The 23,958-nt window shown below is 42.5% G+C and overlaps 1 protein-coding gene across 1 annotated transcript in view; it reads left to right on the top strand.

Annotated features, from left to right (window-relative positions):
- The window catches only part of PLCL1 (phospholipase C like 1 (inactive)), a 207,002-nt gene that overhangs the window by 161,410 nt on the left and 21,634 nt on the right, over positions 1-23,958 (top strand). Inside the window, exons 2-5 of the mRNA XM_086465525.1 lie at positions 2,675-5,146; positions 7,325-7,528; positions 18,963-19,038; positions 22,806-22,915. Coding sequence (XP_086321651.1) covers positions 2,675-5,146; positions 7,325-7,528; positions 18,963-19,038; positions 22,806-22,915 — 2,862 coding nt within the window. The remainder of the gene's footprint in view (positions 1-2,674; positions 5,147-7,324; positions 7,529-18,962; positions 19,039-22,805; positions 22,916-23,958) is intronic.

Genomic DNA, 23,958 nt, shown 5'->3' with positions numbered 1-23,958 from the left:
TTTGTTGATTCTCCATGAGGCCAGTTATTTTTTTCCCACCTTAATACCTGAAAAATAGCTGATTAATTCCATGGCTTATTTTCATCAAGAAGCACAGGTATTTTGGAACTAAAAATAAATGGCTTTTACTTTTCTGCAGAAAACAATTAGTCACATTGCTGCCTCTCTAGCAAAAACAAAATGGCAGACCTGTAGCTAAATCAGTTATGCTGCTCTGAGTTTTCCAGGTCTGGTCCTGAGGAACCACTCTCCTTCAAGGAATGAATCACTGCAGATTCAAAGGCCATGAATACATCTTCCTCTGTGAGAAAAATAATCTTAATTAATCATTAATCTTAAATCTAAATATTGTTCCTCTAAACCTAAAGAAATAAGAAAGAGGCGGCTCTTCTAGAACCCGTGGAGTAGTTGGCTGCATTCATTTATATCCATTAGCATCTGTTGCTTGAAGACTTTCGTGGCCATAGCTGTGTATTAAAATGCAGTATGTTAATGCAGGAATCAAGTATTTTAGCAGAAAACTGTAATTAAAAAAGTAGCTGACCTGAGGCACTTGCTTCATTGACTTTCTTCCTATTTTTTTAAGACTAATTCTCCTAAGAAGTACTACAATAAATGTCTAGTGTAATTACTCTTGTCAGTAGAAGTCGTTGTATCAGTTTAATGAGAAATCTGTAACATAAGAAGTTTAGAAGTTTTGATTTTGTTCCCAGCAGATCCCATGCCTTTAAATCCAGTTGATGGGGGGCTGAGTTTTTTGAAATACTTTAGATGTCATTCGCTCCATTCAATAACAATAGCAATTTTGTAGAAACATGACTAATTTGCTGAAAGTATTTATACAAACATACAAACAATGAGTGGAGATGTTCTTGCAAGCAGCAAGGCTGATGCTTTGTGGCTGGGAGAGCTACACAGGGTCCTGCTCGGGCACAGACAGTGCAGACCAGCAGCAGGACGGAGATAGGGCAGCAGCAGGACGGAGATAGGTGAATGGAGGGCACTGCTAAAGCAGAGGTTGCATTTAAGATTTGCAGAGGAGTATGACTTGAGGAAGGGTGAATGACAGAGCAGATAAATACGAGCTGCAGGGAACCAGCTTCTGGGGTAGAGTAGGATAGTCCAGGCTGCAAAGGGTTTGGGAGTTAGGGGTTTTGGCATCTCAGAGCAGGTCCCCATGGGCTGTTCGGAAGCTGGTCCCTGATGCAGATCTCATGGCTGGACCTGAGGGCAGTGGTGGAGGGCTGTGTGCCTACACCCAGCACCAACATTTCCTTGCCTTCGGACTCCTCTTCTACTCAAAATCCAGGCAGCAGAAGTCCCTTCAACAGCAGAAGGCAGAGAACTGGAAAAGTATTGCTAAGGGAATAGGGAAATAAGAGGGAAAACAATTTTAACAAGTGTTTTATTATTAATTACAGCCTTGAATGTTGTTTTAAAAATATTTTTGGTAGCTGTTCGATAGTTTATATACACTAATGGAGTAGACGGAAATCACGCAGAGAAAAGATAATGATTTGCAATTTATAATTATTGTGAAATGTTTTGAATTGATAGTATGTGGGAAAAGATTTAAATATAGTTGTTGCACTAAAGTTACAGAAAGCTTTGCAGGCAACTGGGTTTGCATCCAGCAGCAAGTAGATTGTTGATGCTGAAAAGACAGTCACACATGTCTGGCTAAGTTATTTTCTCAAGAGGAGTTAGAATATATGCCCTAAAGAAAAAGGTTTTGGGTTTCTTGCCTGCTTGTCAATTTTCCCACAGTGCTTTGTGGTCCTGGTACATGGAAATGACCAGAATACCTACTTTTCAAAGCAGATGGGGAGACAAGAGAATGTGAAATAGGTTAGGACTAAGCAGAGGGGTACATAGGGCTCTCATGAAAGCAGCCATGAGGGCCATGCGGTTGTGTGTACAGCAGAGGTGAGCTTCTCAGCCTAGTGAGAGTGTCCTTTGCTAAAGGACACTAAAACATGCAAATAAGAAAGCCCAGACTCTCCTGGGTATGTATCTCGGGGGTCTGACTCATGACTGTTGTTTGGTTTTGTTTTAGTTTTGCTTGAGGTGTCCAAGGTTGCAGAAAAGAGGCAGAGCATCAAGCTGTCACATGTGCCTCACAGGCATGCTGACCTGTCCCAGGCTCTCCTCCCAGCACTGCTTCACAGACTTCTTTCTCTTCTCCTCCCATGTAGGCTGAAACCCTTTTTCTTGTGCCTTTTTGTCACAAAGTTCCTCCTTTATTCGTGATATCTCTTAAATCCTGGTGAGATCAACACCATTTCAGGTTATGCAGACCTTAACCAGGTGCTGGAGCTTCGCATGAAACCCTTCTTCCTGTTTATGTCTTTTTTGAAGATGTACATGACACAAACAGATACCACCTCCTCACACTTGTAGCGACTTGCTGAGATCTGGAAGGTAGTTTAATAGCTGCAAATGTCACTCATGAAGACTTGGTATCTCTAATGCTGCAATCAATCAAGTTGTGGTATAGCTCAGTATATTTTATAGCTCAGTAGGGAATTGAATTGTGGGAAGGGATATTATGTTGTGTTTTTTGAGGTTCAGAAGAACATGAATTATCTTTACATAAACATATCTTCTTTATTATTTATGCACTTGTGGAACAGCCAAAGAAAACTTATTCATTCTTTATGTAATTATTCCACAGGATCCTTCAAACCAAAAATGTGGAAGAAAGAAAACAGTGTCCTTCAGCAGCATGCCATCAGAGAAGAAAATAAGCAGCGCCAGCGACTGTATCAGCTTTATGCAGGCTGGGTGTGAATTGAAGAAAGTTCGTCCAAATTCCCGGATTTATAACCGGTTTTTTACTCTAGACCCTGACCTGCAGGCTCTTCGTTGGGAGCCTTCCAAGAAGGACCTTGAGAAAGCCAAGCTTGATATTTCAGCTATAAAAGAAATCAGACTAGGGAAGAACACAGAAACATTCAGGAATAATGGACTTGCAGACCAGATTTCTGAGGACTGTGCGCTGTCAATAATTCATGGTGAGAACTATGAGTCCCTTGACTTGGTTGCCAATTCAGCTGATGTGGCCAATATTTGGGTATCAGGATTAAGGTACTTGGTTTCTCGTAGCAAACAACCCCTGGATTTGATGGAAAGCAGCCAGAATACCCCACGGTTTGCCTGGCTAAAAACTGTATTTGAAGCAGCAGATGTTGATGGTAATGGCATAATGTTAGAAGATACGTCTGTGGAGCTAATAAAGAAGCTTAACCCCACCTTAAAGGAATCAAAGATTAGATTAAAATTTAAGGAAATCCAAAAAAGCAAAGAGAAACTGACAACACGAGTAACAAAAGAGGAATTTTGTGAAGCATTTAGTGAACTTTGCACAAGACCTGAAGTTTATTTCTTACTTGTGCAGATATCTAAAAACAAAGAGTATCTAGATGCCAATGACCTCATGCTGTTTTTAGAGGCTGAGCAAGGAGTGACCCACATAACAGAAGAAATGTGTCTAGATATTATACGCAGGTATGAGCTTTCTCAAGAAGGGCAGTTGAAAGGTTTTCTTGCAATTGATGGATTTACTCAATACTTGTTGTCGCCAGAATGTGATATATTTGACCCAGAGCACAAAAAAATTGTCCAAGACATGACACAGCCTTTGTCACATTACTACATCAATGCATCCCACAATACATATCTAATAGAGGACCAGCTCAGAGGACCAGCTGATATCAATGGTTATGTCAGAGCTTTGAAGATGAGTTGTCGAAGTATTGAACTAGACGTCTGTGACGGCCCAGATAATGAACCCATTATTTGTAACCGTAACAACATGACATCGCCACTTGCCTTTCGGAATGTTATTGAGGTGATAAACAAATTGGCCTTCTTTGCTTCAGAGTACCCCCTTATTCTCTGCTTGGGGAACCACTGCTCAGTACAACAGCAGAAGGTAGTGGTACAACACATGAAAAGGATCTTTGGAAACAAACTGTACACAGAGGCACCTTTATCCTCAGAAGTCTACCTCCCATCACCCGAGAAACTGAAAATGAAGATCATTGTGAAGGGGAAGAAGCTGCCCTGTGACCAGGATATATTAGAAGGAGAAGTCACAGATGAAGATGAAGAGGCTGAAATATCTCGGAGATTGTCAGAGGACTTCTCAAGGGAGCCGAAGCTGATCTGGCTCTGCAGGGAATTGTCCGACTTGGTGTCCCTATGCAAATCTGTTCGATACAAAGACTTTGAAACATCCATGAAAGCTCAAAATTATTGGGAAATGTGCTCCTTCAGTGAGGCAGAAGCCAGTCGAATTGCAAATGAATACCCTGAAGATTTTGTGAACTACAACAAAAAGTTTCTGTCCAGAGTGTACCCAAGTGCTATGAGGATAGACTCCAGTAACTTAAATCCTCAAGATTTTTGGAATTGTGGTTGCCAGATAGTGGCAATGAACTATCAGACCCCAGGGCCCATGATGGACCTACACACTGGCTGGTTTCTACAGAACGGGGGATGTGGGTATGTTCTCAGGCCTTCAGTGATGCGTGATGAAGTGTCTTACTTCAGCGCAAATACCAAGGGCATTGTTCCAGGGGTCTCTCCCCAAGTCCTACATGTCAAAATAATCAGTGGTCAGAACTTTCCAAAGCCCATGGGTGCATGTGCAAAAGGGGATGTCATAGACCCGTATGTCTGCATAGAAATACATGGGATTCCTGCAGACTGCACCGAACAAAGAACTAAAACTGTTCAGCAAAACAGTGATAACCCCATTTTTGATGAAAGCTTTGAGTTCCAGATCAATCTACCGGAGCTGGCCATGATCCGTTTTGTTGTTTTGGATGATGACTACATTGGTGATGAGTTCATAGGGCAGTACACAGTCCCGCTGGAGTGCTTACAGCCTGGATACAGGCACATACCGCTGCGTTCTTTTGTTGGTGATATCATGGAGCACGTTACTCTCTTTGTTCACATTGCAATAACCAACCGAAGTGGAGGTGGGAAGGCCCAAAAGCGCAGCCTCTCAGTGAGGATCGGAAAGAAAGCAAGGGAGTACACTATGCTGAGGAACACCGGTCTCAAAACTGTCGATGACATTTTTAAGCTGGCAGTGCATCCGCTACGAGAGGCTACTGACATGAGAGAAAATATGCAGGTACAACACTTTTTGTTCTGTGTATTGGTGTGTCCTGAATGTGGAAGTGAAGGTGCTGGTGTGAGCTGTTGGCAAGGCAAACTTTGTGAGGCTGGTGAAGCTTCAGACCCACAGCTGTTGTTGATGTTTAACTGGACATCAGAAGGCTGATAGTTACATGTGTTAGCTAACAAGCAAATGTGGGACTAGGCAGAAATGTTTTGAAAATCAATGTGCCCTCTCCAGACACATGCTTTACTGGGTGTTTTTATCTGAGAAAGCAGAACTGAGGGTACATTTGTGTCCCCAGGCCTCGGGTCTCAAAACCTTAATTTCTTCACTGGTCCTGGAAAACGTCAATAAGCTTTTTTCATTGAGTGTGAGGGTTATGCTCTTAATTTTCTTTGTCTGGATGAGTGTAAGAAACCATCAGTGGATGTGTCATTAAGGTCTTGTCTACACCAGAGAAACCTGCTGTGCAAAGAGCCGCATTTTCTTGAGCGTGTGTTGCCACCATTTGCTCAAGGGCTGCAGATGTTCAACATAGGCACGGAATGCCACTTGGATTGCAATTTCCTCCCTGCTAAATAGCTTGTTGTCTCAGCTGGCTGACTGCCAGCACAGACACCAGTGCTGTGTCTTGGCTCAGAGCATCTCCTGGCACTGTGTCTGCCTGCCTGTGCTGCTCTGAGACCAGCCGGAGCCTGTTGTGGCCAGGGGCGTCAGGGACCAGGTGCACAGCACTGTCACAACTGCCTGGGTGAGACCTTCATGGTCAGCAGGAGGTGAAGTGGCAGCAAGGCCGAACAAGAACCAGCCTGCCTGGTGCTCCCCTCCATGATGGGGGCGGCTCTGTGAGTTGATTAAGGGGCAGCTCAATCCAGAGTCCAGGCGCTGCCTAGAAACAAAACTGAGTAGCATTAAACAATGAGTTTTCTTTAATAAACAGCTGAAATCAGCCATAACTATCTCCTTGGTAAAGATACAGAAACAATTAATTTTTCTTTCTTGAAAACAGGAGAAAAACACATAGCACTTCATTGACCCAGCTCTTCTGGACAGAGTCTAAAGCAAATTAAATGTTGGCAGCTGGAAGAGTTTACAAAATGACATAAGGTTTAAATCACTCCCAAAGGAATAGTCTAAGCATATTTTTAAGAATGGGAAACTCTTCCCAGCCTTCCCTTTCCTGCAGGCCTTGAAAGTGGTTTGAACTGCTGACTCCACCTTCTGTCTAGGTCAGGCACTATTTGTGAACTATATGAAAGAAAATACTCTGAATCTGACTCAGAAACAGCATTAACGTGCCTTCCAAGTGAAATTTCCGTACAAGATATTGTTCTGGGGAATGCTTCTTAAAGACACAGTCATTAGATTAGCTGCATGCTAAAGTATTTGATTAATGAGGAAAGCCTCTATAATTAGCTGGGCATTTTCTAATGACTGTTTTTTTCAGCAAGATGTGGGGAGGAACATTTACAATGTATGGGTTGTTATAATACTCTCTTGCATTTTGTGCATCTTGGTCACTCATACGACTCAAGAAGGTAAATGATGAGGGCATGTCAGCCATACATCCACTGACTTGAGAAATAAAGAAATCCTGACATGTTAGCTTGGTTTTACCTGTATATCCAGTATTGATTTTCTTACATGTGACCTATGAAGGGCAAAGACTGTTTCTGTTTCTTTATGGTGTGGTAATGCAAGGCTGAAAACAAAGTGGCTTTTTCCTGCTTGCCTTTCCCATGGGAAATACGAGATCTGTCAAACTTGTTTTTGCTGGAGGATGATAATGACGGGAGCGCAAGGCGATTACAGCATCAAAAGCAATTGGAGTCTGAACAGTTGGGAAGAGAAATAGCATTTTAGGCTGGTAGTTTAATATGCTAGGGACCAGAGTTTGTCCCTGTTGGGGCTGGATTTGCAATGCAAAGTAGCTGCACAGCTGGTAGCTGGGATACCTGGGCCTGGGGGAAAGCTGGAGCTGGCAGTAGGCTTGGGGAGCCAAGAACAGGGCTGGCCAGAAATTCCTGTGTGCACCAGCACCCAGGGGTCCATGGGGGGCCCAGGGATGGCAAGCAGCAGGGTAGTGCTCCCCCACATCAGTGGGGAGAAGCAGGCAGGCGCTGTGGAGGGGTGCTGGCAGGCAGTGGTGAGCGGCAACACGTGCTCAAGTATTTCTTTTCCTTCCCCCAGAATGCCATGGTGTCTGTCAAGGAGCTGTGTGGGCTGCCACCCATCGCGAGCCTGAAGCAGTGCATCCTGACTTTGTCCTCCCGGCTTGTGACCAGTGACAACACACCCTCCGTTACCCTCTGCATGAAGGATGCCTTTCCTTACCTAGAGCCTCTGGGGACCATGCCCGATGTGCAGAAAAAGGTCCTGTCGGCGTATGACCTGGTAGGCACTTATCACTGCTACCTCTGCCTTTTGCCATTGTGAATGCGGCAGGTGATGCTCACTGGCTTTCACATACCCAGATGTTTCAGTTAAATGAACAAGGCTATTCAAATGACTTAGGCTATGTAAGATTGTCCTTTAATCACCAAAATGCCCCACTGGGATTTTTTTTGTTGTTTCTTTTTTTAAACATGGTTGTGGCTGGTGCAGGTTGGCACTTGAAGAAGACTTTGTTTACAAAAATAGCAGCAATTCAGAATGTACTGGCAGCTATTAGTTGTCGTCCTTGAGAAGTGGCAAGATTTGTGTGCTGCCCTTCACTTGCATCCCCATGGCAGAGGGCAAGGCCATTAGCCCGGGAGCTGCAGCGTGGGAATTCCTGGGCAAAGCCGAGCTGTCCCCTTCCCAATGCCTTTCAGCAGCACTGTTACATAGTGCCCATGTCCCTGCTAGACCAAGTCAGTGTTGTTCTTGTGGAGGGCATGGCAAAGTTGGAAGGGAAGTTTCAAAATGTGATTTTTTTTTTTCGCACGGGGAAAGAAGGGTCAGTATGGTACAGGAATAATTACAAAAATGTAGGGAGATGAGCTGAAGTCATTCCAGGTGAATGCTGCTGCTCAGCCTTGTATGACATATGTCACTGCTGTGGGTGACTGAGCAACAGCTGTGTGTGGCTTCTAGCAGCAGAAGTTGCTGTCACATTGTGCCTCTTGGGCAATGAGACTGCCCTGTCGCCTTCCTATCCTTAGTAGACAGTCTGTAGGAACCAATTGCAAGCCACATACTTTTGCAAACCCTGACTTAAATATTATGCTGTGGCAAGCAGACTAAATCATGACATACGTTCTGTGCAAAGCAGTTATTTCTGCAGCTTATGTTCATAAGGAGTAAAATGGTGAATAACTGGGGGGGTGTCAAATTGCTTCCTGAGACCCTGAAGCGTTGCGAAGAGTGATTGCAGCTTTGACCAGCTACTCAATGTGCCAAATGCCTTCTTTGCATCTGATTTTTTGCTGTTATAACACACTTTTCAGGAGAGAATCAGCTTGAGAGGAGACAGGAAATACTGATATTGATTAAAAGAGAAATACTAAAAATACTCTGAAATAACCCTTGGGTTCCTCCAGGGTAGTTTATATTACTTGAAGTTGACTAATTTGTGGGAATAAAATACCAGCTGTAGCAATACCAGAATGAGGATTTGCAAATCCAATTCATTGCTGTATTTTAGATTGGACTTTTTTTGGGTAGATTTGTAACATGGTGTGATGTCTGTCTGAAAGAGCAAATACCACATAAATAAGAGATTTTTCTGTCTTTGGAGGCTTGCTTAAAGGAGCTTTACCAGAATGAATGTGTCTCATCTTTGTAATTATATACTGAAGAGTACACATGGGACATTTCAAGGCCTCCTTGTGCTTTGGAAACAGTTTTTCAATTTAAATAGGTGAAAGGCCTCTTTCGGAGGCAGGCAAAAACACTTGTATAACTGTTTCCAATAATGTCTGCTCTCACATTTGTCTCTGATGGAGGAAGATGTACCTTGAATGTCAAAAGACAGAGCAAGGAGTTTAAAATCAGAGAGCTGAAAAAGAGAAGGAAATTTTTCTGTGCCTATGCAAGGGTTGATTTGAGATGTAATTCTTGTTGATGAGAACATAATACTCTAAATTATTTTTACCCGCTTTGTCTGGCTGGGACTGCCTCTTACTTTGCTAAAACTATTTGCTTCTGAAAAAGCAAAAGCCAGATTTAATAAACGTTTTTGCTACATTTTGGATATTTGCCTTTTGGGGCAATGCCAGCAGCAGAATATTGAAATCTGTTTAGTCTTTTCCGTGTTTAAAAAAATGAACTGTCTCTGTCAATCTTGATATTTGAAAATACAGCGTGGGGAGGGGTTTGCAGTTTTAATGTTGAGAAAGCAACTTCCTTGCTATGGTGTTCGTAATGACTCTTTATAATCCAAGGTCTATTTCTTTTTTAATAATAATAATGACTTTTTTTCTTGTTCAAATGAGAGCACAAGGAGATGGTGGTGGAAAGCAATATAAAATATTTTAGCTTTTTATTTTTATTCAACATATACTACAGTTATACTTACTTTTAAGTTGTTGATAAATATGGCTTCAAGGAACTGAATCAAGTGCTTGCTGCATGTCTTTAATTCCCCAGAAATGTCTCTTCACTTTGGGTGAATAGACCTGAGAGCAATTTTAAATGCATAAACTAAAAGCTGTTGATGTTGGCTTTTCTTTTGTATAAATGGCCTGTACTACTTAATTCCTTTTAAAGTAAATAGTGATTGTAGGTCTGCCTCACTCGCTGGGCTCTGTGGCACAGGTAATGTGAGTGCTGGGCAAACCCTTCCTCGCCACCTCCAAAACCACCACATATTTCACGTTCTTTAAAAAGTCTGCTATGAAACCAGTCTGTGATAAAAACAGCCCTAGTGTGTTAGAATTTTTTCTCCTTGCAGGAAATTGCCAACTGAACATACTGGGTTTTTCTGTTGTCGGTTTTTGGTGTTTTTTTTTTTTTTTTTTTTTTTAATGGAAACTATAAACTCTCCCTGTGTGTTTAATGGAGCATAGACAGTGCTGACAGTCCAGGCAAATGGAGGTGCAAATGCTCAGAGACCTGCCACAATGATCTGGAAAACAATTAACTGTCTGTTCCCTCCTGCTTGGCCTTTGTCAGCAGGCGTGATAGACAAAGACCGGTTTGTGCAGTTTGTTTGTTTTTTCATGGGCAATTAATTTTACTATTGTGTTCTGTATTAAATATTTTCTTTTGAGAGAGGCCTTATTAGAATAAAATTTAATATACTTTGTTTAAGGAACCAGAATGATTTTTCAGGACTTTTTTTCTTCTCTTTTTTTTTTACCGTTCATTGCAGCGGTTAAGAGTAACTTGATTGTTGCAGTGTCTTGTGGAGGAAGAGGCTTTGTTGATGATACTGGAGTTTCTGCAGAGGACAACAGGGAACAGGATTTGCCAAAACCAAGAAAATAAGGTGGACTGTTGACAATACACAGAAAACATTTTTGAAAAGTATGTCAACTATCAGAAATACAGTTTAGAATGGTTTATTTCAACTTACAGCTTTGATTGGTAACAAAGAATATGAGAAATGGATTCTGGTAATGTTGCCAATGATTCCCACTCATAAATCCTAGGATAGTGTAGAGTGTCACTTAGAGCTGTTCTTCAGACCTTTCCTTTCCCATGCAGAAGGACTCTGCCTCTCCCCCTCCACCTGTGTGCGCCCCCTCATCGGTGGCCGGGCATGGGAAGATGCTTGCTCAGGTGGGCAGCACATGCAATGTGCCTTATGACCTGTCAAAGTGATGCTGGTGTTCGTTAATCACACCTAAAAAAAGGAGATACTTAATGTGAAGAGAAGGGATGGGGCCCAGTTGGACCCAACAGATGGTTGAATTATTCATTGCAAACAGTTATCCTGTGAAACTGGGATTTTTTTTTTGGTTGAAAATTGTTCAGAAACAGATTGTGGTTTCTCTGTCTGCACCTTGTCTTCTGCACTCATGTGCTGATGCAAGCATGTGTGAACTCTGGGAGACTTGTGCACTTTGCTTTTCAGTTATTGATTCAGCATTATTTTTCCTCCAAGATCAAATGATTGAATCATTTGCAAATCAAAAGCAATAAAGTAGTGATAATAAAATGTTCTTGGTTTTACCAAATCTCCTGGCTCGTGCCTACCAAAATTTTTCTAGAAAAATAAAAGTATCTCCTCAAGTATCTTTACACATTTTTGAATCATAAACAACAAAAAGTGTAAAAAGAGTTGAACAGAGAAGCTGTTTGTTATATAATCTCATGTTAACATAATTTTTCTCCGTATTCAAGCCTCTTTACTGGAACTGATCTTGTTATTTTGGAGCAGGCAGGTACGGAAGGACAGCATGTCTGTAGGTGCTGTTGAGAGATGGCAAGTTATTTAAGAATGTCTCAGCCAACACAGAGATGAATTGTGGATTTTTGAGAAGAGAAGTAGTATCTGTGATGCTGTTGGGGAATAAGTCAATGTATTTAATGGCAGTGGTTTTGTTGACACGGGTATTTGTCCATGCACACTAGCAGAACTCTGCTGAGGTCTATGTGGAGAGGAACTGCTCTTTGCCTGCTGTTCTCTCAGATTCAGTCTTCTTGGGTTTCTTTGTCTTGATGCAGGCGTGACAGCTCTTTATTCCCAAGGAGAAAGTTCATTTTCCCAGTTTATGTCAATGTAAAATGATTAAATAGATTTTTGTAAGCTTTTCCACTGAAATTCATATTTCAGCTGGGACAGAGTCATCCCCAAAGGAATGTTTTTCACAATTCTCTGAGCAGCTGAAGACAAGGGATATTGCAGAGCAGAGCATCCACTGCCAAGGAAATGTCATAACGCACTGACGTCAAACACAGTACAGTACATGGACATTGTCTTGAATTCATATTTAAAGAGTTTTCCTTCCAAAATAGGACATAGACTGGGAAAACAATTACCCTGTTTCTTTCTCCAGTTCTTATAATTCTCTCTCCTTTACCCATCACTCTTGCAGTTTCTCTGTCTGCTACACCATGTCCCTTAGCTCCTTCTAAAATAGGACCTGAAAATGGTCAGATCAGAACTTTTTTACAGAATGAAGTTCCGGTTGGGTACTTCAGTTACTTTGTTTTAGCCTAAGCATATCGAAAGCTGACCCCTCTACCTGTTCCTCTGCTGCTCCTGTTCTTTTATAGAGGACTAGTCTTCATGCACCAGATCACATCCTGCAGCACCCTGACACCATATTTCCCAGAAATATTTGTAAGCAAAAACATGAAATTGGAATTTAAGGTGAATTTTATTCAGTTCCTTCTGCAGTTTGTGTCAATAAGGTATTGCAGATGTTTCCAGCTGATGTTGCCATCCCTGATAACTGGGCTGTTTCAGGAAAAGGCTCAGATACAGAAACCTGCTTGGGAGAATATTGGGACAGAGACAAGGCAGACTGATGGCCAGTGTTTCTTCCCATGTCCTGGCACCACGTGCATATCCTTCCTTTTTTCAAAGACTTGCTGGCACACGATTAATTTCCTGGCTGTTTCTTGTCCCAGTTGTCTGCAAGAAATGCTAAAGAGGGAATCCTGTTCAAATTTTCATGATCTCAGTTTGTGCTTCAGCTGTTTTTCCAAATTGGTTGTATTTTTGTAGCTTTTTTTATTTTTGCTTGGTGGTGGGTTTTGGGGGATTTTTTTGGGGGGTGGGTGATGGTGGTTGTTTGTTAGGGCTTTTTTTTTTTTTTTTTTAGCGATAGAGGCATGATATGGTACTACGTACCCAGGCAAAACTCTTCATTTTCAGTGAAAGGCGTAGGAGACTGGGACAATGGCCGTGAGGAGACACCTGAGAGAAAGCTTCTTTTTACTTTGATGTTCTGTCACTTTCTGTTCTAACTTTGGAGTATTTAGGAGAGGATTCTTTGAACTGTCCCTTTTGTGTCCTTTATCTTCCCAGCAGGAGTAGTGCTTTAATTTGCCACCAGGAGTTTTTTCTGTCTTTTTTTTTTTTTCTGTCTTTTTTGGTGAGGCTCTGCTGTGTTAATTTCCTCTCTGCTTTTCAGTTTGTAGAATGGTTTGTAGTGAAAAGAAGAAATTGGTCTCTAGCGCAAGAGGTCATTAAAGAAAAAAGAAATAACATTTTTTTTCAGTTTGTACTGATCCTATGATTAAACCATGTTTAGTACAAACAATAAATAAGCCTATTAATTTCCTGTGAGCAAAAATACGATGCCCTCAGTGTTAAGATATTTTAATTTTATTTAAAATTTATTTGTCTTTGTAATTAACATTTAAGAGAAGTGACAAAGTAAAGTATAGTTCTTTCTGCAAAGCAATGGGATTTTAAATTTGGTATTGCATGCTATATTTAGACAGTTTAGTGAGACAGGTCACTTTATATTTTCAGCCCATGGTCTGTTCCACTTTCTGACTCTTACACACCAGACAAGAGAGAGCTCCCGGGTTTGTGCCAGCTCTTGCTTCCCATGGTTTGGTGAGAAACCAGCATGATTGGAACAAAGTGCTTTGGATATGGAATCATAGACTGGTTTGGGTTGGAAGGGACCTTAAATATCATCTAGTTCTACCCCCCTGCCATGGGCAGGGACATCTTCCACCAGACCAGGTTGCTCAAAGCCCCATCCAGCCTGGCCTTGAACACTGCCAGGGAGGGGGCAGCCACAGCTTCTCCGGGCAACCTGTGCCAGTGCCTCACCACCCTCACAGTGAAGAATTTCTTCCTAATATCTAATTTAAATCTCTCCTCTTTGAGTTTGAAACTGTTACCCCTCATCCTATCACTACACTCCCTGGTAAAGAGGCCCTCCCCACCTTTCCTGCAGAGCCCCTTTAGGTACTGGAAGGCTGCTATAACGTCTCCCCAGAGCCTTCTCTTCTCCAGGCTGAACAACCCCAATTCTCTCAGCCTGTCCTCGCAGGGGAGGTGCTCCAGTCCCCTGATCATCTTTGCGGCTCTCCTCTGGACCCGCTCCAACAAGTCTGTGTCTGTCTTGTGCTGAGGTCCTCAGAGCTGAGCACAGCACTGCAGGTGGGGTCTCACCAGAGCATAGGGGCAGAATTACCTCCCTCGACCTGCTGGCAACGCTGCTTTTGATGCAGCCCAGGATGCGATTGGCTTTCTGGCCTGCGAGCGCATGTAAGTAGGTAGATTGAGATGAATCAAGTTTAGGCTTCTTGCTTTCAGTATTGCATAATAATACTTAAATTAGATGAGCTGTTTTGCAGAAAAAAACTTAACCTATGCAGATGAGGCTTTGTATTCTTCATTCCCATTAGTTTATTAAATGTGACATGTACTTCTGGGACTTGTGCCATATGCATCTTTTGTCAATCTGAAAAACCCCTTAATCACTTCTTGTTCTGAGAGCATTTCTGGCACTGCAGCCTCTCCAGGAGGGTTTGCACCTCCAGGACTTGAATCTTCGTGTCCCTGCTCCCATGGAAACGTGGCAGGGGTCCCTGATGGCAGGAGCAGGGATGTCCTTTGTTCCCGCAGAGCTCTGCAGCTGCTGAGCGAGTGCAGAAGAGACCCCACGCCCTCCCCGTGGGTCTCGGCCCTTGCGACACAGGGCCCAGTACTGAAATTAGCAGGATGTCTAATGATGTCAAGGTGTGTGGTAGTTTCTCCCCTTCAGCCTTCTTCCCTTCTGCGTTCTCTATTAGGTATACACTGTTGGTCAACAAGGTAACTTTTTAAGTCCCTATACCAGAATCAGGTTTTGTGCACTTTCAGTCCTGGTTTTGTCCATTTTTTCCCCTTTAGTTGTGTTAAACGCATCACTCAGTAAACTTTATCACCTTCTTTCTGACGTGGGAAATGCAAGTTTTCCTGAGCAATCCTGCCAGCTTGAGCAGCTGCTAAAAGTTTCCTCACTGACTCCAAGTGGACCCAGATACCAGCATCCATCCTCTAAAGTTTGCTTTTTAGTATATGTTGCTTGGACATTAATCCTGTGAATCTCAGCATTCAGGAGTTAACAATCTGGTGGAGCATGAGTTTCTTGAGGGAGTAGGACATCTCTCGCTCTTTGAGAGTCACTCACCAAAGCGAGTTGCCATTTGGGAGCTGACATTAAACAGGAGCCTGATGGACTCCAGGCAGGTGGCTGGGACTTAACATAGCTGCCTAAGAGTAGTGCTCAGTGCAGGTCTGAGCAGAATAAAGGTGTGTGGAAATTCATGCTGCAAACATCAGAAAATCACTCTTCACACATTGGGGCAGGTTGGTGGATTTTGAAACATTGCTGGCAAAACCAGGCTTGAAAATCTTGGGCTCTCGTGTGATTTTCTTCCCAGCAGAAAATCTCACAGCATTCTATGTTGTGTTTAGGGCTTCTGGTTCTTGTCTTGGCACTGCGAGAAGTAGGTGACATCCCCAAGCACAGTTTTGGATGTGATGCCAGCTGGAAAAGCAGGGGACTATTCAGACGGTGGACTCCTTTCAGAACCAGTCCCAAAAAAGAAAAAACATACCTAGATGCCATGACACAGGACTGTGAGCTGTTGATGAGCAGAGCCACAGTAGCAAAGTCTCCCAGGGGCTGATAGATGGGACCAGGCAGAGGTGTCTATGGCCAACATGCTGCATCCCTGGCCAGCATTCTCCACTGCAGTCAGGAACCCCCACAAAACTGCTGCCAGCTGTCCTGTATCCAGCATGAAAGGGTGTGCGGGGTGCTAGTTTCTAACTGAGGCTCTCTAGCTGAGGCTCTCACCTGCTTTTACCTGCATTAGATTGCATGCTCACGAATTGTTAACATTAATTCCAGTAAACAGTTACAGTAACTTAGCTTTTTTGGCGACATTTACAATGTTTACTTAGTAGGTATCCCCCAAGGTGCTACCTTGTGTGTAAGTGAAAATGTATAAAAGAGGAAAGTTTAAAAAAAAAAAAAAAGGGGATTTACAGTTTAGTTTGACGATCTTTTGAGGGTTGTATCAGTTCTGTTCGCGGGATTTGCATAAAATCCTTTCAAGAGTATTTATCACGGTGTGCCTTAAGGCAAACAAACAAAAACCCTAAAAAAGCCAAACCAGAGAACACCCCTGCTATATTCCTGGATAGCAGTTACTTGCCTGTTGTACTCTTATCTGTATGAATCAGTCTCTTGTTCTTCAAAGTGAACACCCTAGGCTTCAGCCTTGCTCTAGTCCATTGTTACAATCATTTACCACAGCGTTAGGATCTTGTGCTGGCAAAAACTGCACATGCAGTTCTTGTTGGGAGCAGAGCCTGGCCTGTCACGTAGAGATACTGCGTCCTGCATGCTGTGTTATCACAGGTGGCAAAGACACCCTAAGTCAAGCCAAAATCATATAGTTGGCCCAGGGTGTATAATTTCTACCTAGTGCATTATTTCCTAGAGGAGCACGTGAGGGGTGATGCCAGGTGGTGCACTAAGTGACTAACCCCAGTTACTGAGCTGAGGAACTCTGAATCCACTATAAGGGTTTGTCGTGGTACAAAAGCTGCTTATTTTTGTCAAGATTACTGCTGAGCAGGAAGACAGGAACAGGTTAAATTCTGCTATATGATCTTTCTAATTGTTTGTTCTTGCTGAGCTGAGAGCAGTGAGACTTTGATGTCAGCATCAAAGGAGTGGAGGTCTGCTCTGCCTACTCTGCAGTAAGGGAAAATTGACATCCTATTGCCACTTTTCTCTTAAAAAATGAATGTAATACCTTCATGTTTGAGAAGCCTGAAACAGGAGTGCCAGAAACTCCTGAGAGTGGGTCCAGTAGTTGGAGGAAGATATGGTCAAACTTAGATTAACAAATTGCATGATTCCTAAGCTTGCATTTTTTGTGCCTGGTAAGATAATTTCCTGTGGATGTGTATATATGTATAGGTGTATATATATGAATGAATGTGTATGTATGTATATATGTATATACATAAAAAACTCTTACAAGTCAAGTTCTACTTTAGAGATCTGAGCACAGGAGAGTCGGATGCTTTGGAGCTACTGTCCCAGCTTAGATGCATTGACCTCGCTGGACAAAACCTTGCTGCTGAGTAGGAAGTACAGGCACACACCCATGGGGGGCCAAGCCCAGGGTGCTGGATGCATGAGGCGCAGCAGTCGTGGAGATGCTGGCAGCACCTGGCTGGACCACTCTGCATGTGCAAGAGATGCATATTTGGCCTCTGGCTGCTTCTGTAGTGACTTGCAGGTTTTTTCGGGATTCTTTTTACTGTTCAGACTAGCTTCAGCATTTGTAGTCGGTGGCTGAATGGCTCTTTCAGCACAAAATGACTACATGCTATGGTACAGAGAAGCCAGAGGGTGGGTAGAAATTGTCATTTCTTTCTAGATTACAAGTGAAAATATCAAAGAGGAAAAAATGATGAATGAACAAGCAAGTAATAAGAATGAAAGGCAAAGGATACTGTTGAAAGTAATTTCAGTCTCAGGCATATCCACTGTGTATGTTCTGTTAAAAAACAACTTTGCACTCTGTAGATGTATCAAGCTTTTTTCTCTTTGACCATGAAGCTGGTAATGGATTTTGTTTTTCTCATGTTCTTGTTTATATCAAAGCAAAGGCATGGGTATTTTTATTAAATACAGCCTGTCTTAGTAGGTTTAATTAGAAACGAAGGTGGCATGAGGAGCAATATTTGGATCTTAATTTGTACAGAATTTGAAAGTTTGGATGTGACAAATAGAAGCACCTCTCCTCCTTTGTATCTAATTGAAACAATAAGGCATGCTAATTTGCAAGTGTTAATTAATTCTGTTATACTGTCTTCCACTAAAATAATCAAAACCTACTGGTTGTGTGTTCATATTTAGTGTGTTTGAAAGTAAAAAGGCTTTTAGTAGTTGTAGCATTTTGGTAAAGCTTTCAAATGTCGGCTTCTGTAATTTCAGGATGTAACATTAGGCAGTATTCAGTTTGTTTAATTTCTAACTGGCACTGCTGTCATCCTGCTCAGATTTGATTTGGGATTGTTGTGTGCGTCCTGGGAGAGGAAGATTATTCTCAGGCATAGTTTGTTATATAGCATATTCTTGCCTCCTGTAACAAATGGCTGTGCCACCTTTTGCAGTTTCACAGAATATAGCATTGGAACAATTTACTTGCTTGCCTGGGCTTCTGAAGGTTTTGGAAGGTTTGTTACTATCGAAGGAGAATAGCATTTGCTAGGAGGTAGGCTCAGGAAACTGGACACTTCATCTGTTTGCTGTTAATGGGCTACTCAAGGAAGATGCATAAATATGGATAGCTCTTGAAACTTTTAAGCAGGCTTGTTAAAACTGCCTACATCTTTTGTGGGTTTTTTGGTGGAGTTTTGGTTGTTTTTTTTTTCTTTTAAACTTCAACAGAAGTGTTGAGGATTTGGATCTGAATTTCTTCAAAGAGAAACTCAATAAATATTGTAGCTGTCTGAACCACTGTAGTGCATAAAGTTCAGCACAGGCTTAAGTACCTCTTGAAATCAGTGCTCTTCATGACTTGGTAATATCTTTGATAACCACTTATGTCAAAGACTAAACTTATTTCTCCTTTTGTTTCCAGAAAAGTACTAATTAGAAAGGGCTCAGTTTCATGTATAATGAATTTTGTTTGTCTGCTCACTCTCCTTGCTTCTGAAATCACTTGCGTTTCCCTCACATTATTTGCAGGGGTGTCTCACTGATCTAAAACAGCTGTTCTTTAACTTCTGGAGCAAAACATTTTCTGAGCAACTGTCACTTAGCTTGATACAGATCTGGGAGCCCTGGTATGAAGGAATGATCCAATCTTTATAGTGTTGCTTGCAGAGTAGAGCTCTTTTTAAGTTTGAACCTTTGTACTTTTCTGTGGACTAGATGTTGCTACTACTAATGCTGCTTTTTTTCTGTTTCTTTTCTGACAGATGATTCAAGAGAGCAGGGTTCTCATTGAGATGGCAGACATCACTCACGACAAGATTGTTCAGTGCCAGAAAGCAGGTAATCCTTCTTTATTGTGCAGTTCTGAATGGGAGATGGGAAACGATGTGCCATCATTTACTTACAGTTTGTGATTAATGTAGCATCTTTCCCCTGGTAGTTAAGTGAGCATCCTGGTCTTTCTCTGGCAAACTCCACCCTTCTGAAGGCTCATCCTCAGTAGCAATGTAGGTGTGGGATCAGGGAAAAATCCTCAACTTTAACCTTAAAAGCTATTTCTCCATCTGCTCTAAAGCTCTGAAATGTCTGACAGTGTTTAAATTAGTCAAATGAACTAGAAAGGCATTCAATTAAAAAGAGAGATTTGAGAAGCTGTGCTGCCGTTACTGAGCTCCATTATCTACCACAGCTATTTCCTTAAACACAGAGGAGGCAAGATGTTTTGAAACCCACAGGACTAACCTTTGTTGCCTACTTTGTTACTTACTTATGCTGTTTAGGTTTGTTTTAGACCTTGGAAACTTATGCCAATTGTGTTGCAATTCCACTGTACCACAGTGAATCTGTGTGGCTATGCATTATGTACGTCAGGTATATGGGCACAAACCACTGTAAGTAGGCTTAAAGTAGAACCTATGTTGCTGGTGTGTTGTACTGAATGTCTTTGTCTGAACTAGGGCTCTGTTTCATGTGCACCAGTAGGAAAGGAAGAGGTAGTTTCAGAAGTGGCCACCCGCATACTGTCTGCTCTGCTTCAGGTTTACACTGCTTTTTCAGGATGGTAGAAATTACCAAAGTCATGTTGATTCACAGTTCAGCTTATTCATGCAAACCGCTCCTCAGCACTTGTTCAGGATAGCAGGTTAGACTCGGAACTGGGACATGGCTAGCTTTCATGTAACAGAAACTATGATGAATGAAAACACGCAGTGTGTTTCTATTAGGAGTTTACGCTGCAGAGTTAGATCTGTCTTCAGTTCACGTAGTTGTAAAGCTGCACCTTTCCTAACCTGTAGCAAGCCTTGGAGGTCAGTAATGCAAACATTTGCCGCTGCATTTAATTTGTGTTCTTGAGCATAGTCTTCTGGGACCACAACAATCATAAATACTATTGTTTCTGATAGGCATTTTTGAATTTGGCAAGTGACGCAGCCTACAGCCATTTGCTTCTATTAACTATAAACAATGAATGAAACTGATGTTTTGTAGTATATACTTTAATTCATCTTTTTAATTAGAGGAAATTTGGAAACTATTTCAACAATAGCATTTAACTGTTTTTTTGTAGTGCAAGAGCAGGGTGGAACCTAGCACTTGCTCTTTGAAATTCAGAGCTCTGGTGCTGTGGTAGCACCCTTGCTGGATTTCATGGGCCTCATCTTGTGTCATGCCTTGGCTTCTGTGTATCTTTATAAGCAGCATAAACATCCTCAGCCCAAAGCCACCATCAGGTGCAGAGGGTTTAGGAATAGGACAGTGATGGTAAAATGCAGCACCTGGGGGTCTTCCTAGGTGGTATAATTTAAGAGCAATACTTTGCACTAAATTCTGCAGACCCTCAGCAGCATCAGCCAGCTTTCTGCTCACCGTGCTGTCTGCACAGAGAAAAGAACCCCTGACGCTTGCCTGGGCACTGGCATCTTTGTGAGCAGAGGGCTGGAGATGTGTCCAGAGTACACGATGCAGGACCATGCGACCACACTGCTGTCCAGAGTTTTGTGCAGGTCCTCTCTCCTTCCTTCCTCTAGCAAAAGGATTAATTTCTCAAGTTTGTTCTCTTTGCGGCTGTATCTACTTGTATTTTCATTTGATTTGCTTTGTTAGCCTTAAAATACAATTTCTGGTTGAGAAGAAGGCTGGAGAGATATGAAGTGCTCTTCCGAAGCCTCGGGATTTAGACCAAGGAAAGGAGTAGGAGAGAGAAGATCCCTCACCACACTCAATTGCCAGTTGGTTTGTTGCAAATATTATCCAGATAAATTGTTAAATAACATCTTCAGTGTGGCAAGATGAAGCACTGAAAATTAAGTGGTATTGGAGGTACAATTGCCTGTGACATTGTCCTTCATCTCACCCCAGTCCTGCTCTCTTTAGACATGTGCTCCTACTAGACCTCTGTTTCACATCATAGCCTGTTTTGGTCTGGGTTCCCTGTGCCATGAGGTTGTGCCTGCTCCCCGAGATGACTTCTCAGGTGGCTGGTTTCATTGGGGGGTTTTTTCATGTGTAGTCTCAGCCCAATGCACAGTGATCAGCAGCAGCTTAGAGGACTGTACTGCTAAATGTTTTCGTTGGTGTCCCTACCTGCAGCCTAACGAATGTTTGTGGCCTCCACTCTTTGGGACAGCACTGTCTCCAAGTTACAGGTGGGAAAGTGAGGTCCAGAGGGAAAAATAACTAAAAGGATGCTGCATAAAGGCAGGACTGTCCACATAGAGCTGAGCACCATTAGCCTTCGTATTTTTTTGCAGGCCAAAGTGAGTCATTCAAAGCTTTTCTTTCACTTACTGAAGTGAAATAATTTGTAAGTCAGTTGACACAAGGCACACCTGCAGGGGAATCTTGCTTGAGGTGTAGTTATTTAGTCTGTTTTCCAAAGGAAGTGCTGCAGGAGCTCTGTTACCCTTGATAGGCAAAACCTGTGAGTGGGCGAAACAGTAGAGAAATCTTGCATTGTGTGGGGTTGAACTGTCTCCGTGTTACTGAGCTCCTGGAGTCTGTGCAAGGCAAGAAGAAACCTATTGTTAGTCTTCCAGGAGTGCTTCAGGCAAGCTATGCTAAGTGCAAGCCTGCCTTGGGAATGTCGAAGGACTGACTCCTTCAGCAACCTGCTAAACAGCCTTCTGCATCTACTGTGTGCAGGTGTTCTCTCAATGGGCATTTCTTTGATGTAATTTCAATGAAGCTCGAATTTGTGAGTGACATTTGCCTTAAAATATTAGGGGAGGGAGAGCTATGAAACCACTGGAAATGGAACTTGGGTTTGTTCAGCCCAGATGGGCTTCAGACGTTTTGGAGTGATTGGTGCCAATTTGGCCTTTGTAAGGTACAAATTAAGGGAACACAAGCAGCTCTCTCTCCATTTTGTCTCTTAATCCACAACAGATGCAGAGAAAAGTTTGCATACACTGTGCAAATCTTGTGCAATTGATGGGCTAATTGGACTCGTTAAGATTTTTAATCTGCTCTCAGATTTCCTGAATTCTTGTATCCAGCAACAGATTTGCCGATATTTGCCACAGAAACTAGCAACGAAATGTAACAATTCCCAGGGCTGTGGTTGGAAGTCTCAGTTCTCCAGGCTGCAGGAATAGCAATCCTGTGATTAGCGGTATGCGTTTCTGACATAATTTTTCATTGGAAGTACAAGGTCTTTTCTGTATGACTGTGATTAACATTAACGAGGAGCTGTGCGTTTGAGTCTGTATTTGCTGTGCTGAACAGGTATCTTCCTTGTCTGTCAGATTGCCTTCCAAGGTACAAAATTGTCTATTCAAGGTGAGTGACAAACGATAGCCTTCTGTCGGAATATTGCCAAAATTGTAGACTGCCAGCAGAAGCACTGGAGGAGTGTTTGTGCAGGGACCTGTGTGTGACCCCAGCATTGGAAAGGAGAGTCGTATACAAAGTGGAAGCACAACTACAAGATTGTACATGACCCTTTTATTCTGGAAGATGCTCTCCAGGATGGAGTCATAACAAGGAAGGGGGGAAAACACAGAAAGAGGTTGTAGGAAGTACCAGCTGCGAGACTGAAAACGTTCACTGAACATTCTGTAGGGAAAAATCAATCATGCACTGGGTGATGTAGCAATCTGTATTTTTAGGAATGGAGTTCCACGAAGAGCTTCATAACCTTGGGACAAAGGAAGGTTTGAAAGGAAGAAAATTAAGTAAAGCCATTGAGAGTTTTGCATGGAATATCACAGTGCTGAAGGTAAGCACAGAAAGCACCACCTTTTGTCTCCTATTAACTTTATAAGCAAACCTTTGCTTTTTTAGGTCATCTATTTGTACTGTCTTACTAATACTGAAACAGCTTATTTTTTTTTTAAACAGGACGTATAAATTACCCTCAATTGTTGAGAATTATCAAATACATCTAATTACACCTCTGGTTTGGAAGCTATGGAAGTTGATTTTATCTAAGCCTGAACAAAAGAGGAAAGATAGTTGTGGTTTGTGTGTTCAGGGACCTGGTTTTCGTTGTCCGTTCTGCCCCATGTGCCCTGAACATTACCTGTGTGAGGTCACGGTGTCTCAGATATTTGTTTTGTAAAATAAGAATTAGAGCGTATTTTTGGGAAGGGAGCAGGTGGGGGAGGCTGTCATGAAAAAACACAAGGAATATCGTAGCTCCTGCAGAAATGTCAGAGTTATGTTTCAAAAGTGGAGTACTAGCCAAACATCTAAAAAAGGGATGGATTTTCATCCCTTTGTCCTGGCTGTGAAGTGATACACTGCACGGTGATCACCAGGCTTTAGCTACTGGCTCAACACCGACCAGCCACAAGTTGTCAGAGTAGCTGGATGTCTGAGCCTGAGTGAAGTTACCCAGGGACAGCCAAAGATGGAAAGAGGAGAGGATCTGGTGCAGACACAGCAGATGGCGAGGACAGGACCTGAGCCAAGCATTCAGGTTGTTAGAATTCAGCTCACACCTTTCCCAGCCTTATTTCCCACCTTGCTCTGATAGATCGCACTTCGATTTCCCCTCGCTCTCTCCCTGCTCCTCCCTCCCTCCTGCTCCCATTAAGCAGGTTGCCCTGTCTGACAGCATCTCCCTGTGACCCCTCCAGTACATTTCCCTTTGCTGACATCCCAGGGCAAGCCAGCTGAGAGGGAATTTTTACAGAGATCCTCATCAAATATACACCTAAATGTAACGTGCAATAGCAAGAGGAGTAGGAGATGCATGCTTCAGCATCATGGAGCTGGAAAGAGCACTAACATGTCCTGAGCAGGAGAGGGGAAAGGAGT

This window comes from Leptosomus discolor, chromosome 5, assembly GCF_034619465.1.
Source record: "Leptosomus discolor isolate bLepDis1 chromosome 5, bLepDis1.hap2, whole genome shotgun sequence".
Lineage (NCBI taxonomy): Eukaryota > Metazoa > Chordata > Aves > Leptosomiformes > Leptosomidae > Leptosomus > Leptosomus discolor.
Note: the sequence above shows the minus strand (reverse complement) of the source record. Positions and strands in the feature narration are given on the sequence as shown.